Genomic DNA, 16,608 nt, shown 5'->3' with positions numbered 1-16,608 from the left:
ATAAATTATTATTTCAAAATATAAAATTAGTGCTATTAAGTTAAACTAAATCTGAATATAATCAGACTGAAGAAAAATAAATAAATTAAAAGCTAGTTTATACTAGCTTTAAAAAAATTAATGAACCAAAAATTAAAAATATAATTTTTATTAAATAACCGGTTGAAGTTATTATCAGGAAACCATCTAGTGGTGGAAGTTTGTTTCATTATTCAAGCAGATTTGCTATTATTCTTTAGAAACAAAACTGTTCTTGAACCATCCTTTTTTTTTTTTTGTGAAGCAAATATTTCATTCAAATAAACTTAGGTTTCATACGTAAACTTAGGTCTCATACAATACTAGAGCAGACTCTGTTGCCAAACAGGCTCTCTCTCTCTTATGTATGAAACCATCCTTATTACATAAATCGCTTACAGAGGAGTTTTGAATTGACGTACAATTACTAAAGGACCAGTAGACAGACACTCGTTAGGTTGTTGAAGCTCTGAAAGCGTCGAGACAGCTCGCAGTAGCGAGAGATCTGTCCCAAAACTTGTCCCAATACTCAACAAACGGAAAGCTTTTGTAAACAGCAGGGGAGGTTTGTCCATCGATCAGCTCCTGTGCTGGAGAAATCACTGCATCTGTAGATGGAAAATAGAATGTTGGAATCGATAACCGCTCCTTCTCGGTGTTCACGACAGCTCTGTGAAGCACACTCTTGTATCTTTCATTGCTTATGACCTTGTAGGAAAAATATAAAACACAATTTAGCACAACAGATTGAGAAAACAGAAGAATCTAGATCGTTCTAACCTGCATTTGGTCACCAATATTGACAATGAAAGTGTTGGGGATAGGATAAACAGCTACCCACTCATCATCCTTAAAGACTTGCAAACCAGAGACTTGGTCCTGAAGAAGGACAGTGATAGCCGTTGGGTCTTTATGGCCGGGAAGTCCGTAAGTTAGCTCGGGCTCAGGACACGGAGGATAGTAGTTAAAGGCCATGTGTTGAGCGTGTGTGCCTAATCTATTGCTTATATGGTCCCTTTCAAGTCCTAAGCTCTCAGATATTGCCTCCAGAAGTCTCAAGACCAAGGCTCTAACGCTTGTGGCGTATTCGGCTGTGATCTCTTTGAAAGAGACTGGATTTTCGGGCCACTCGTTGATGAAATCTTGGATAGGAAAGCAATGGAGTCGAAGGTAGTCTCTCCAGTTCAAGATTTTGTCAGTGCTGACATTGAAACTGGTGGAGACTCTCGTAGTCTTTGTTGAATCTGCCGAGTAATGTTTCATCCTTTCGCTCTCCGGTTGATGGAAAAACTCTCTTGCTACGGCTAGCATTTTATTGACGGTTGTCTCCGGTACTCCATGATTCTTGATCTTGAACACACCAAAAACAAGATAAAGTTGAAACAGTGTAATTGAAGTTAAAAAAAAAACAAAATAAACACAAAGCAGCAAAAACAAAATAAATTTTGAAATCAGATTTCACTTCAGTTTTATTTTGGATGTGTGTTAATATCGTCTATAATGGTTGGAACGTGTTGATATGCCTTGAATATGTTTGACCCGGGACGACGTCAAACGGTATATGATCACTTTTATATTAGCCGCACTATTATGCTTATTCATCCTCATTGGACCTTAATTTACTGTTTTCTTTTTGGTTTCTATTTCCTTGTCTAGCTTAATTCGAAACCAAAATCTATTGAATGCTCTGAGTCTCTGTATAAGCACTAAACACACATATGTTAAAGAACCGAGATTCAATTTTGATCAATCCTAACCGTTTTAGTTCAATCGATTACGCGCTTGATTCGATTTCGTTTGTGTTCAATCAAAAACAATAAAGAACACACGTAAATTGTTTACCCAGACTTCGTTGCCTACTGTCTGGGGAGAGATCGAAACTCTCAAGTTTTTCCACTATTGATCAGTATGATACAATAAGGAATAAGATACCGAGATTGATATCATTTGTTTTTGTGCAGCTATTACAAGATGTACACCGGAGAAGACTATCACAGCGGCTACGACGAGGACGACTCTTTGTCCTCCTCTGAGCCTTCTGATGCCGAAGACTAGTAGCCTGAACCGGAGAAAGAGCTTGGATCTCAAGAGCTATGAACACTTCATGATCTCTCTATCTCGATCACGATCTTTCTCTCCCAACTGTAATCTTCTCTCACAATATCTCGCTTTTCTTCTCTCTGTTTCGGATTAAAACGCTGCATCGCCTCCAAATGCCTTTAAAACGAAGACGACAAAATTTGTTACTCTCAGGTCCCACACGTAACAAACTTTATCTAGCTCAGCATAAGCTCGTAAACGAGTGGGCTCTGACCAGGCCGGCTCATTCTCATTGTCTTTTTTCTTAACGCGATGGGCCCAGTTAAAGGCCCAAGACCAAAATGACACAGCATCCACAAATCTCCACCTTGACGTTTTAGGTCAAATGTAATGAATCCCGCCGAAAGCTCACTCGCTCCGACAACCTGAAACCATGTATGAAACACCTCCACATTGTCTCAATAACTCCACCAGACACTGTGAATCCAATGACAAGCAATTACCACCACCACTGAAATCCCCTAGTCCTGAACCAGCTCGAATTCCAAGTCTAGATCTTCTCATCATCAATCCTGATGTGCCAAGATCTCCAACTCTGATTCTCCCTGAAGATTTCAAGTTCCCAGATCCACCAGTTGTTCCTCAGAACATCACTGACCCGAATCAATCGAACACGACTCCGACGAATCCCATTGAACCTCAACAGCAACATACTACTCTAAAAATCTGTAAGTCGCTTTCCTTCTTGGTTCTGATTCAACCAAAATTGATAACCAGAAACCTTGACATGCTTTTACTGATTTCTTCCAGATAATGAACATATGAACCTCTTTGGAGAAACACCTGTAACCCCTGCGTAAGTGTCCAATCTTCTTCACCTTTGTCAGTTAAGTCGTTGTTTATCCAGGAGCAAAATACTAACACTTTTGCTATTTTTCCTTTCATGTACTCCACTGGTAAGACGACTAAACGACATAACCATCTCGGAGTACGTTCTGGCGCGATCAGGCAGTGACCCCCAACGTTACGAGACACTTCTTGAACGCATTCTCAGGTAACCCTTTAGTTAGCAAATCAGTTGGATTGAGAGTTGTATGTATCTTGTGAATCTTGACTAGGCCGAAATCCACAATATCTCTGATGAAATGAAATTTGTTTGCAACATGTTTAGTTCTGTCATGATGCACTGCATTCTTAGCTAGGCAAATTGCACTTTGTGAGTCGCAATGTAACCCCAATTCACAAAAAAATTCTCTCAACCATAACTGTTCCTTAGTAGCTTCTGATAGAGCCATGTACTCAACCTCTGTAGTAGAAAGAGGTACTACATGCTGCAGAGTAGATCTCCAACTCACTGTGTTCCCTCCTACTTGAAACACATAACCCATCACTGATCTCCTCTTATCATGGTCCGTAGAGTAATCAGAATCACAAAAGCCCTCCATCTCGAACTGATCATTCTTAGTAAAATGTAAACACACTTTTGAAGCTCTCTGAAGATACCGCATAACCCATTTAACAGCTTTCCAATGCTCTCGACTTGGTTTAGACAGAAACCTGTTCACTAGACCAACTGCAAACCCCAAGTCTGGTCTAGTTCCGATCATATCATAGCATACATCAAGCTCCCCACTGCACTCGCATAAGGAGTTGTATCCATCAAATGTTTCTGCTTTTCCCACTTCTCTGGAGTCAAACTCTTCAATTTAAATTGAGATCCAACCGGTGTAACAACTGGTTTGCTATCTTTCATTCCGAAAGTCTTCGGAACTTGTGTAACATATCCTTCCAGAGATAGCTTTAGAATTCCATTTTCTCTGTCTCTGGTGATATCCATTCCAAGTATCCGAGTAGCTGGTCTCAAGTCCTTCATCAAATGTTCTGATCATATCATAGTCTGGTCTAGTTCCGATCATATCATAGCATACATCAAGCTCCCCACTGCACTCGCATAAGGAGTTGTATCCATCAAATATTTCTGCTTTTCCCACTTCTCTGGAGTCAAACTCTTCAATTTGAATTGAGATCCAACCGGTGTAACAACTGGTTTGTTATCTTTCATTCCAAAAGTCTTCGGAACTTGTTTAACATATCCTTCCAGAGATAGCTTTAGAATTCCATTTTCTTTGTCTCTTGTGATATCCATTCCAAGTATCCGAGTAGCTGGTCTCAAGTCCTTCATCTCAAATTCCTTCTTTAGAATTTCTTTGGGCTTTGATACCTTCTTCTTGTCTTTTAGCCGCAATAAGCATATCATCCACATGAAGAAGTAGATATATACTTTCTTTAGCTCCTTTTCCCTTCAAGTAAACACACAGATCTTTGATGCACCTTGTGAAACCTTTTTCCCTGATAAAAGCATCAAATCTCAAATTCCATTGGCGAAGAGACTGCTTTAACCCGTAAAGAGACTTCTTCAGCAAGCAGACTTTTCCCTCATCTCCTTTCTTGAAAATCCCTCAGGTTGTTTCATGTAGATGGTCTCGTCTAGACTTCCATGTAAGAACGCCGTCTTAACATCCATTTGCTCTAGTTCAGTTTCAAAGTTAACAACAAATGACAACAATATCCATATGGATACATGTTTAACCACTACAGCAAATATCTCATTGTAGTCGACTCCTTCTACTTGTGTGAAACCCTTGGCGATCAGTCTAGACTTGTATCTAGGATCCTCAACTCTTGGAATTCCTTCTTTGTGCTTGTAAATCCATTTCGAACCAATTGTCCTCTGAGGTCGATTAACAACATCCCAAGTACCATTCTTATCGAAAGAAGTCTTCTCATATCCCATAGATGCTTCCACTTATCCCAATATTTTCTCATTCTAGCTACTGCATAAGTCTTTGGCTCAGAAACTTCACTATCCCTAGCACAACTTAGTGCATAAGCAACAAAGTCTCCGCTTTCAAAGATTGTTGGAAGTTTGTAAGTTCTTCTAACTCTGTCACGTACCAGAAGATAACCATCAAGACTCTCAGTGGACGAAGAACCGTCCTGTCTCTCAACTTCTTGTCCTGACTCATAACCATAACTATCACTAGACTCTGAAGATGATGAAGAAGCTCCACCTTAAGCTGCACTTGAAGGTCCTTGAATCAAATCAAAACTGAAAGTAACTTTCTTTTTACCCTTCAACTTCTCTTCTTTTGACTTTCAATAAAGCTTATCTTCATCAAACACCACGTTTCTACTGATTGTTGACTTTCCTGATTTCGGAAGCCACACACGATAACCCTTAGTACCTTGCGGATAACCCATGAAGATGTCTTTCACTGCTCTATGACTCATCTTGGCTTGAACCGTATGGACATAAGCCACACAACCAAATCTTCTCAGATGTCCATATTCCACCATATTCCCTGACCATACTTCTTCTGGTATCTTGAACTCTATAGCAGCACTAGGAGTTCTGTTGATCAAGTAAACTGCAATGGAGGCAGCTTCTGCCCAGAACTTCTTCTCGAAACCTGATTCAGCAAGCATACATCTGATCTTATCCACAATAGTTCTATTCATCCTCTCCGCAACACCGTTTTGTTGTGGAGTATAAGCACACGTCTTGTGCCGCTTATTACCATCCATTAACACATTGCTGAATTCCAATCCATTATCAGTGTGTAAGCACTTGATCTTCTTTCCTGTCTGATTCTCAACTTGAGCTTTCCATTCAATCATGTTTGCATACACTTCATCTTTGAACCGTAGAAACCTTATCCAGATTTTCTTCGAGTAATCATCAATCATTGCCAAGAAATATCTGCAATCTGATAAGCTTTCTTCATTAGCAGGAGATCCCCAAAGATCTGAGTGAATGTAATCTAGAACAGACTCTGAGTTGTGTTTGGCAGTAGGAATTGGTTGTTGATGAGATTTCCCTAGAACACATTTTTCATAGAAAATTAACATGTGCAATTCCTTGGTATCAAGATTGCCCTTCTTAACCAGCAAGTTCATATTTTTCAAACTCATATGACCGAGTCTAAAATGCCAGATATTAGTCATACTCACCTCTGCTCTTGCAACTGAAGCTTCTGCACTGGCCACAACTCCTTGAAGATAGTACAACCCATCTTTATAACAACCAGATAAGACTTTCTTTCCTTGTTTGAAGAATGTAACATGGTAGCCACTTCCCTCATAGTTGCAACCATGCTTTTCTAACTGACCATAGGAAATCAGATTTCTTCCCATATTAGGCATGTACCTGACGTCTGTTAGGATCACAGTAGACTAATCATGATTCACTATCTTGAGCTTTCCAATTCCCTTGACTTCACTGGTGGGGTTGTTTCCCATGAGGACCTTTCATCCTTCCAACTCTTCAAGGTCAAACAACACGTGTTTAGTGGGAGTTATGTGAAAAGAACATCCTGAGTCCAATACCCACTCATCTTTAGTTTCTTGAACGCTTGCAGTAAGGATCATAGGATGTTCTTTCTCATGAGCAACATTTGTTGTCTCATAGTTCTTATCCTTCCTTTTGGGACAGTCATGCTTGAAATGCCCTTCCATACCGCAGCTCCAACACTCTTTTGGCTTAGATGAATTCTTCAGTCTAGACTTCAACCTGTGATCTTTACTCTTTGATTGTCTCTTTCCATAACCTCCACCACTATTTATCGTTTCTTCCTCTAGTAACTACTAGACCCTCTGCATTTGATCTTGACCTCCCAGTTAAGCCTTTCTCTTTCAACTCAACTTTTTTAGCATAAGCAGACATGGTCACCTCTTTGACTGTCAACGTTTCCTTTCCATTGCCATACTTTAGAGTATGAACAAGAGAATCGTGCTGTGGAGGAAGACTAGTAAGGATCTGAATAACTTGATCCTCATCAGTAACATAAATGTTCAAGCTCGCAAGATCATCAAAAAGCTTTAGGAACATGTCTAGATTTCCTTCAATACTTTTACTCTCCACTATTTTATAGCTTGCAAAGCTTGGCTTCAAATAGATCCGGTTAGGGAGAGTCTTAGTTTGATAGTCTCCCTCTAGAGCTTTCCAAACTCCCAAAGCTGTTGTTTCTTTCATGACTTTTCGCAGAACCATATTGGTTAAGCTTGAACAGATCAAATTTCTCGCTCGAGTATCCTTCTTCTTGGCGAGAGGATCTTTCTTAGTCACTTCTTCAGTCTTAGAGCTCGAGTCTTCTTCAACCTTAGTATCCTTGACAACTTCTTTGTTTAGAACGTTACCAAGACCTTGTAGTTTAAGCTGCATCAGCATCTTAAACTTCCACATCCCGAAATCACCAGATTCATCAAACTTCTCCATCTCGAATCTCGTATGAACTGACTCCATCGAAATATGTCAACAATCACTGAACCACAATAGCACGCAACAAAAACACCATAAATTAGATCCAGAATCTCAGAGCTGAGAACCTGGCTCTGATACCAAATGTTAAGAACCGAGATTCAATTCTGATTAATCCTAACCATTCTAATTCAATCGATTACACGCTTGATTCGATTTTGTTTGTGTTCAATCTAAAGCAATAAAGAACACACGCAAATTGTTTACCCAAACTTCGTTGCCTATGTCTGGGGAGAGATCTAAACTCTCAAGCTTTTCCACTATTGATCAGTATGATACAATAAGGAATAAGATACCGAGATTGATATCATTTTCTTTTGTGCAGCTATTACAAGCTTCTACACAATACGTACACCAGGGAAGACTATCCCAGCGACTACGACGAGGAGGACTCTCTGTAATCGTCTCTCACAATATCTCGCTTTTCTTCTCTCTATTTCAGATCAAAACTTTGTATCGCTTCAAAATGTCTTTAAAACGAAGACGACAAAGTTTGTTACTCTCGGATCCCACACATAACAAACTTTATCCAACTCAGCATAAGCTCGTAAACGAGTGGGCTCTGACCAGGCCGACTCATTCTCATTGTCTTTCTGTTTAACGCGATGAACCCACTAAAAGACCCAAAACCAAAACGACACAACATCCATAACATATTTAAATAACTTTCTATTGAAAACAAAATAAGTAATTTACATATTTTGTATAAGCACTAAACACACATATTTCAAAACAAATCATAAACTATCAACTTCTAACTAAAAATTAATACTTATAATTGTGTCATTTTTAAATTCAAAACACATAAACTAGGTTTTACAAAAGTGTATATAAAAAATAAATTTCTTACGTTCGAACGCGGATAAAAATATAGTATAAGGTAAAGAAAGAGTCCGGTGGGTACATTATTTTGACTCTGAAAAAATCTATTTTCTTCATTTGTTCTGGATATCCACACTGCGTGGGCCCTAATATTTCATTTGAAAATTTTTAAATGACATAATAGTAAAAATACATTGTACTATAATTTCTAACCTAATCGGTTGAAGAACGGGTCAACAGAAAGGACATGTATTTCTGGGGTAGACGGCCAACTATTCAGTTTAACTTATTGTTTTTGTTTTTTTTTGAAACACTTCTTTTTTTGTTTTGATGACCGTGAGGTTTCCAGGCGGTAAGCCCAGACTAATCTCCACGAGGCCTTCCATCCCGGCACTTCTTATTGTTTTTGTTTATCTTGATGTTTTTTTAACAAAACGAAAACAAGTTTCCAAAAATGTATCTTCGGTTGTGCATAAACTTTTTTTTTTATCAACTTCAGTTATGCATAAACAATAAACAAATTTCAGGTCTTACTCCTAAGACCCTCCGCCAGCGTCCTACTGAAATTTTACGCTGTAAATACATTGTATAAAATTGAAACAAACATATTTTATTGCAATAAAAATAGTGGTGAATTTGGAACACAGTAAACGTAGTGTATTATAAAAGACATAAGTTATCTTTTTCCATTTTTATTACTTAACATTTTTTTTTTCAAATTAATAACGTTATCAGTATTTAATATAAATTTATGATTTTTATAATTATGATATTTTTATTTTTCAGATTATTTTATTATTTTGACATATGTTAAGTAAATAAATTTATGATTTTATAATTATGATATTTTTATTTTTCAGATTATTTTATTATTTTGACATATGTTAAGTACGTAAATAATTTTTATAAAAATCATTAAAATTGTAATCATGAAGTTAGCATTTGTCACGTTAAAATTTTCCATTTGCAAGGAAAATTTGAGCCCGTCAAATTGCCCAATTAATCGAGCCGGAATTATCCGTCCAATTGCTCATGCATGTTCCACTTATGGCTTCTTCCAGGTAACTCCGGTCTAGTGTTTCTGAAATTCACTCGGATTAGTTGTATGTTGCGGTAAATGTAGTGGTCCAATTCTCTTATATAATACTTAAATTGAGATTTTATCTTCACACCTTCTATCGAGATAATGATGTGTATAACCATTAATCTCGACATAATCCATCATAGCTCCTCAAAATAATGTTATTTTCAAGTTATCTAAAAGAAAATAAGCCTTCCTTGAGCCAACAATTCGTGGGATGATCATGCCACTGAATTAATGGATCGGGATATGAGTCCGCTCTGATTTCATGGGTTTCCAATATAAAACTGATTGGCAGTAAATAGAATGGCCATCCTTTATATATTTTTTAAATCTCTTTTGATATTTCAAATGTGAGATCTTATCTTCAATAGTAAGATGAGTGTTTTGTGTTGAAATAATATGAGAGACCGAAGTTTTGGGAATGCAAACTCTTTTGTTGTAAAGACACGAATGACTCAAATTGCAACCTTTTCAACGATTTTTTTTTTTGAATTATACAGAAGTATACTGGTCTCACAGAAGTGATCCAGACTAGTCACGTGTTGCCACGTGTCGCCACGTGTCGGTCCTCCGTCCGTGGCGATGCCGAAATGTTAATTCCCCAGTGGCTGGGATTCAAACTCAGGTGGCGGTACTCACAGCTGTAAGCCCTTTTCAACGATTGAATACAAGATGAAAAGGGGCTAGCAAGGATTATCCAAGCTTGGGTAGATTGACGTAGGTTCTACATTTGTAAAGGACGTAGATTATCCAAGCTTTGGTATGTGGATGGCAACATCTAGCGTTGTTAGAGGTGAGAGATACCATTCAAGGGAACAAAGAAGAGATTATGTACTTAAAGGATGTTGTGAGAGCACTAATTCGGTAGAGTGAAATAAGATTGTTAGAGCACTAACTCGTTAGATAAAAAAGGTGATCTAAAAAATTTCTTCGAAAATCAGATCACCTTTGTTATCCCTCTCCCTACAGCGATAAATCCTAATTTCCCAAATCTATTTTGGATTTTATCGCTTGTTTTAAAATATATCACATATGATATTTCAAAACGAGACCGTTTTAAATAATCCAAACGATACCTTTTTGTGTATTAGAGGTTAACAATGGCGGCAAAAAATATTGTCAAATGAAGAGTTTAATGTGACGAATATACCAGTTTGATGGTTTAAAGTTTTAGTCGAAAACTTTAGTTATTTATATTTTAAATGTTAGTGGTTATTACTTTATAGGTTTTGGGGACTTCCAAACTTCAAGTAATGAAAATTAGAAGAATCATTAATTTTTCGTTTCCTAATTTCAATCGGTGACCAGGGTCTAGCCGACGACTCGTCAGATGAATGAGTAACTGAACCAGAATCTCTTTGAATTCACGCCCTAAAACCTTATGTAATCAACCCCACGCCTCTACACGTAGCTTAAGATGATAAATTTTGACCAACAGAAAAAAAAAGAACAGCGTCGCATAGTGTTTTGCGATAAAGCAGAGAAATTAATCCGAGTGAATTTGAAGAAGAAACACTACTAGACCGGAGTTACCTGGAAGAAGCCATGAGTGGAACATGCATGAGCAATTTGACGCATAATCTCGGCTCGATTGGGTCCATGGAGATCTCGAAGATCGATCAGAGGAATAGTATCACCGGAAGTCTCTGCCTGTGACAATTTTGGTCGGTCAGAGATGGGTCGGACGTACGTTGAAGGGATATGACTAACGGAGGATGAGAAATCGGACACTAAGGGCTTTGATGTTAAAGGAGCTGCCATAATTGGGTATGAATTGATCTTTGCTAAGTTCGAGAACTAGATATGACACCTAAAGTCACAGAGATGATAGCCTATATAATAAATAACGTGTAGTGCGTGTTGATGTGTACATATCATCTCACCATCATCCAGGTGTGATGTCAGAAATATGACGTCACCTTCCATATGATGGTAGCCGCTATGCTATACACGACGTTCACATTATAAAAGTAACACTTGTACAATTCGTATGTGGTGAGGGGTATGCAATTATCGTATTTACTTTATTTTCTATGATAAAAATGTTGCTATTTTGGCCATATGCTTGCTCGACCTCTCTTGTATATTAACTCTATAAAAAACAATAGTTTTTTTTTTTGTAATGGTTGGGTTTCAATTTATTCTTCAAATAACATTGACCCTAAACCCTAGTCCGGTTTTCACTTAAGGAGGGGCCTCACAAATCCTTAATGGAGAAACGTATGAACACGTGACATACAACGTGTAGATTACGGTTGGTTTCATTGACTTGCCAATATACAACGCGTGAAGCACGGTAGCTCGTTGACGAGCCATTTGAGCTGCAAATCATGCGAATCATACTTTAAAGTAAACGCTTAAAGCAAATATGTTGCCATTTGTTAATAATTTAATATTGTTCATAGAAATGAATAAAACGTGGTATTGATTTGTCTTTCATCTCTATAATTCAGAAAATTAAGATTTATATATATAATTTTTAAATGGTATGTATATATAATTCAGGAAATGAATAAAAAAGTGGTATTGATTGGTCTTTCATCTTTTGTTTTGTGTTATTAAACGGGAGATATCCAGAAAACTAGTATTCAGAAACTACAAACAAGAAGCATGCATTCTTACCATTTAAAACGTTTGCAGAAACCAACTATGACTAAAATTATTGTAATGAAAATAATTTAAAACCTTATCCTTCAATCCGAAAGTGAAAATCTAACGACTGACCACGATAAATAATGACAATAAATAATACCAGATAATTTTTTTTTTTGAAAAAGGATAATTTGTTATTACCATATAAAACTATACATTCAAAGCCAGAGAAGGTTTTATATGGATTGGAGATCATCATTTGACTAGCTTTATTTTTATATTGTTTTTTTTTCTATTTGTTATTTGTTTTGTCTCTTTGGGTACTCATTCTACCAATGGTAGACTACCATAAAATGTTATAGTTTAGTTTTTTTTGTCGTTTTTGTTATATTTTTGTTCAATGCTCAAAATTTGGTTATGTGGCACAGAAGTTTAAATCACTAGTAACAGCAAAAAGCAAAACAAAATGTTATTCGTATTTTGTTTTTAAGGTGATGATTGTTTCTATTAGTTTTTGGTTTTAGTTTTTGGTTTTAGATTTTGGGTTTAGATTTTGGTTTTTGGTTTTTGGTTTTTAACTTTTAGTTTTGGTTTTTAATTTTCAGCTTTTGATTTTGGTTTTTGGTTTTTAGTTTTTAGATTTTGGTTTTGTTGTATTCTTATTTTTTTTCATAAAATAAGCAATACATTTTTTTAAAATAATAAAAAATAGTAATAAAATATTTTAAAATTACCATTAAAATTTATCGAAACATAGTGGTTGTTATTTAAAATAAAAATATTACCATGTTTTAAATTATTTTATTTTGAAGTATTATACTTAAATATAATTAATAAACTATTTATAAATTACATAAAATATTTTTTCTTTTTTAGAACTTGAACGGCTATTTTTTCAAATTAATATAAAATATTGTATTAATAAAATATTTTAAATTTTATAATTTTTAGTTGTTGTTTAGTGTGTATAATAATTATTAAAATTATTCAATAATTTTATTTATAGATATTAATAACTAATTGGCTACAACTAATACTAAAATTATCTATATTTATTTATATATATGAAGCACATAAATTATTTTACATTAATGTTAAATGATAAAAAAATGTATGAGAATTTTATTGTTATGAAAATATTATTTATTTAATTATTAATTAATTAAAATATAGTATTTTATACAAAATAAACAAAATTCGTTTTTATATTGAAAACCTACAAAATTTGGTTTTTGGTTTTTCTTCACAAATTAGTTAAAATTTTGAAAAACTAGTTTCCCTAAATTTGAAGGAATCTATTTGATAAAAAACTTGATTGACAAGAGAAATAGTTTTTGCAAAAACAAAAACTAAAAACAAAAACTTGATTGGATAAAAAATGATTTTTACAAAAGCAAAAACCAAAAAACACAAACAATCAACCTTAAATGTTATTCTTCGTCTATCAAAAAAGAAAGAATAGAAATGTTATTCTTCTTGGACCTTTTTTACTCTCGAGATGGAATCCACGTCAGAAAGTATCATTCGTCTGTTGCGACGTTAAAATATAAATATAGTTTACTAAAATTGATAGAGAGAAATATATCCATTGATTTTGTTAGTTTTATTTGAAACTGTTCAAAATAGCAAATGACTGGATACTCAGATGAACACGAAAATGAATTTAAAATAAGTCTTATCATTTTCGGTAGAAAAAGTAGTAGTTAATTTTTTTTATCAAAAAATAATTTTCAAATGTCAAAATGACTAAAATATGTTCAAAGAAGTAAAAGATAATTTAAATTAGGGTTAACTAATATATATTTAGGGTTTAGATTTTAGTAGAAATTTAAGGTTTGGTGATTACAATTTAGAATTTAAAATTTAGTATATAAAATATAGATAATATTTTTTTTTAAAGATTGAAAATAAAGTTTTAGAAACATAACTTTTTAAAAAATTAAATATTTTTTTAAAATTAAAAAATCAAGTTTTTAATATTTTTTTGATAACGAACGGCTATTTTTAATCTTTATTTATATAGATACTAGAAGTACTAATGTCTTTTACCTCTTTAATAAAACATATTTTAATAATTTTCTTCCTTTTTATATATTAAGGTATATTTGGAAGATTTTTAGATAGTTAAAAGACACCTTTAAAAATAAATATAATATGATGCTAGCAATGATAATTGGAGCGTTTTATATCATACGGTAAACAAAAACGCGACCTCTAGATAATACAGTCCTGAAGATTAGCATAGCAAGCACTGATGCGCAACATCAAAGGAAATGATAACGTAAAATATATTTTAGACGACCTTGGATTGCACAATAGTCCACTAAAAATCATGTAAATTATATACAAAGACCTTTCTTTCCAAGGTTGTTAGTTTACACACATAAATGCCTATATTTTAAGCTTAACTAGATTCTCAAAAAAGTAATATTTTTTTAAACAAAATTTTAGTTTTATGATGTTTAGTTATCTTTAGATATTATATAATTATACATATAAGCATTTAAATAAGTTGATTCTTTTGCGTCTGAGAAGTTATATCATTTTACAGCTTATTAAGGCCATTTTTTATTGATTTATTATTGGGTTCACCTCTATGACAAAATATTGTCAAATTATATTATTTTTTAAAATTAAAAGATAAAAAGAAATAAAAAAATAGTAGTAATTACAAAAAAAATATTTTTAACGTCGTCAGCAAAACACTAAACTCTAAATCTTATTTCCTAAACCCTAAATCATAAAATCTAAACCTATGCAAACCCTAAATCCTTGGATAAATCCTAAACTCTAAATCAAAATCACTAAACACTAAAACAGTCAAAGGTTTAGGGTTTAGGGTTTATGATTTAGGGTTTAGGGTTTAGTGTTTGTTATTTAGACTTTAGGATTTAGGGTTTAGGGTTTAGTGTTTGTTATTTAAACTTTAGGATTTATCCAAGGGTTTAGGGTTTACCCAAGGGTTTAGGGTTTAGGATTTAGGGTTTAGTAATTAGGATTTAAAGATTAGGATTTAGGGTGTAGGGTTTAGTGTTTTGCTGACGATGACGTTAAAAATATTTTTTTTTTAATTATTTTTTTCTGTAACTATTTTTTTTTTAAACATAATATAACTTGATAATATTTGGTTTTTTTTTTTTTAAGATATCGAATTTGAAATAATGAAATCATATTGGTTGGTGAACCTAGAGGCACCAAGAACCCAAAAATAACTCTTTTTTTATTTGGCTAGGAACTAAACGATAAGGGCTCATACTAAATATTGGATGAAATGATCTCAGAGTATCCCATTTTATAGTGAGATGAGTCTGGGAGATCCGTTAAAAATTCTTTCAAGGAAAGCATATGCTTAACCTGACGGTGCTGCAGCTGTGATTGACCAATTAAGGTATATTTGAAAGATTTTTAGATAGTTAAAAGACACCTTTAAAAATAAATATAATATGATGCTAGCAATGATAATTGGAGCGTTTTATATCATACGGTAAACAAAAACGCTCCCTCTAGATAACATAGTCCTGAAGATTAGCATAGCAAGCACTGATGCGCAACATCAAAGGAAATGATAACGTAAAATATATTTTAGACGACCTTGGATTGCACAATAGTCCACTAAAAAACATGTAAATTATATACAAAGACCTTTCTTTCCAAGGTTGTTAGTTTACACACATAAATGCCTATATTTTAAGCTTAACTAGATACTCAAAAAAGAAATATTTTTTTAAACAAAATTTTAGTTTTATGATGTTTAGTTATCTTTAGATATTATATAATTATACATATAAACATTTAAGATAAGTTGTTTCTTTTACGTCTGAGAACTTATATCATTTTACAGCTAATTAAGGTCATTTTTTATTGACTTATTCATGGGTTCACCCCTATAACAAAATATTGTTAAATAATATTATGTCTTTAAAATTAAAAGATAAAAAGAAATAAACAAAAAATAGTAGTAATTATAAAAAAAATATTTTTAACATCGTCAGCAAAACACTAAACTTTAAATCATATTCCCTAAACCCTAAATCCTAAACTCTAAACCTATGCAAACCCTAAATCCTTGGATAAATCTTAAACTTTAAATCAAAATCACTAAACACTAAAACAGTCAAAGGTTTAGGGTTTAGGGTTTATGATTTAGGGTTTAGGGTTTAGTGTTTGTTATTTAGACTTCAGGATTTAGGGTTTAGGGTTTAGTGTTTGTTATTTAGACTTTAGGATTTATCCAAGGGTTTAGGGTTTACCCAAGGGTTTAGGGTTTAGGATTTAGAGTTTAAGAATTAGGATTTAAATATTAGGATTTAGGGTGTAGGATGTAGGGTTTAGTGTTTTGCTGACGATGACGTTAAAAATATTTTTTTTTAAATTATTTTTTCTGTAACTATTTTTTTTTAAATATAATATAACTTGATAATATTTTATTTCTTTTTTTTAAAAGATATTGAATTTGAAATAATGAAATTATATTGGTTGGTGAACCTAGAAGCACCAATAATCCAAGAATAACTCTTTTTTGTTTGGTTAGGAACTAAACGATAAGGGATGAAATGATCTCAGAGTATCCCATTTTATAGTGAGATGAGTCTGGGAGATCCGTTAAAAATTCTTTCAAGGAAAGCATATGCTTAACCTGACGGTGCTGCAGCTGTGATTGACCAATTATGTTACAAGCGCTAGTATCATTACTCTACTATTTACGAGCACTTTTCTTTTGTCAACTGATTATGAT

General features: G+C 33.9%; 1 protein-coding gene across 1 annotated transcript; it reads right to left on the bottom strand.

Moving 5' to 3' along the window:
- Nucleotides 1-289: 289 nt before the first annotated feature.
- Nucleotides 290-11,106, bottom strand: LOC106388532 (protein DMR6-LIKE OXYGENASE 1). The gene is made up of 3 exons (XM_013828624.3): nucleotides 10,815-11,106; nucleotides 799-1,368; nucleotides 290-726 (listed from the first exon to the last, which is right to left on the bottom strand). The coding sequence occupies exons 1-3, from the start codon at nucleotides 11,040-11,042 to the stop codon at nucleotides 472-474; spliced, it is 1,053 nt and encodes a 350-aa protein (XP_013684078.2). The 5' UTR covers nucleotides 11,043-11,106; the 3' UTR covers nucleotides 290-471.
- Nucleotides 11,107-16,608: the final 5,502 nt, after the last annotated feature.

Source organism: Brassica napus, chromosome C3, assembly GCF_020379485.1.
Source record: "Brassica napus cultivar Da-Ae chromosome C3, Da-Ae, whole genome shotgun sequence".
Classification (NCBI taxonomy): domain Eukaryota; kingdom Viridiplantae; phylum Streptophyta; class Magnoliopsida; order Brassicales; family Brassicaceae; genus Brassica; species Brassica napus.
This window is presented reverse-complemented; position numbering and strand designations above follow the sequence as displayed.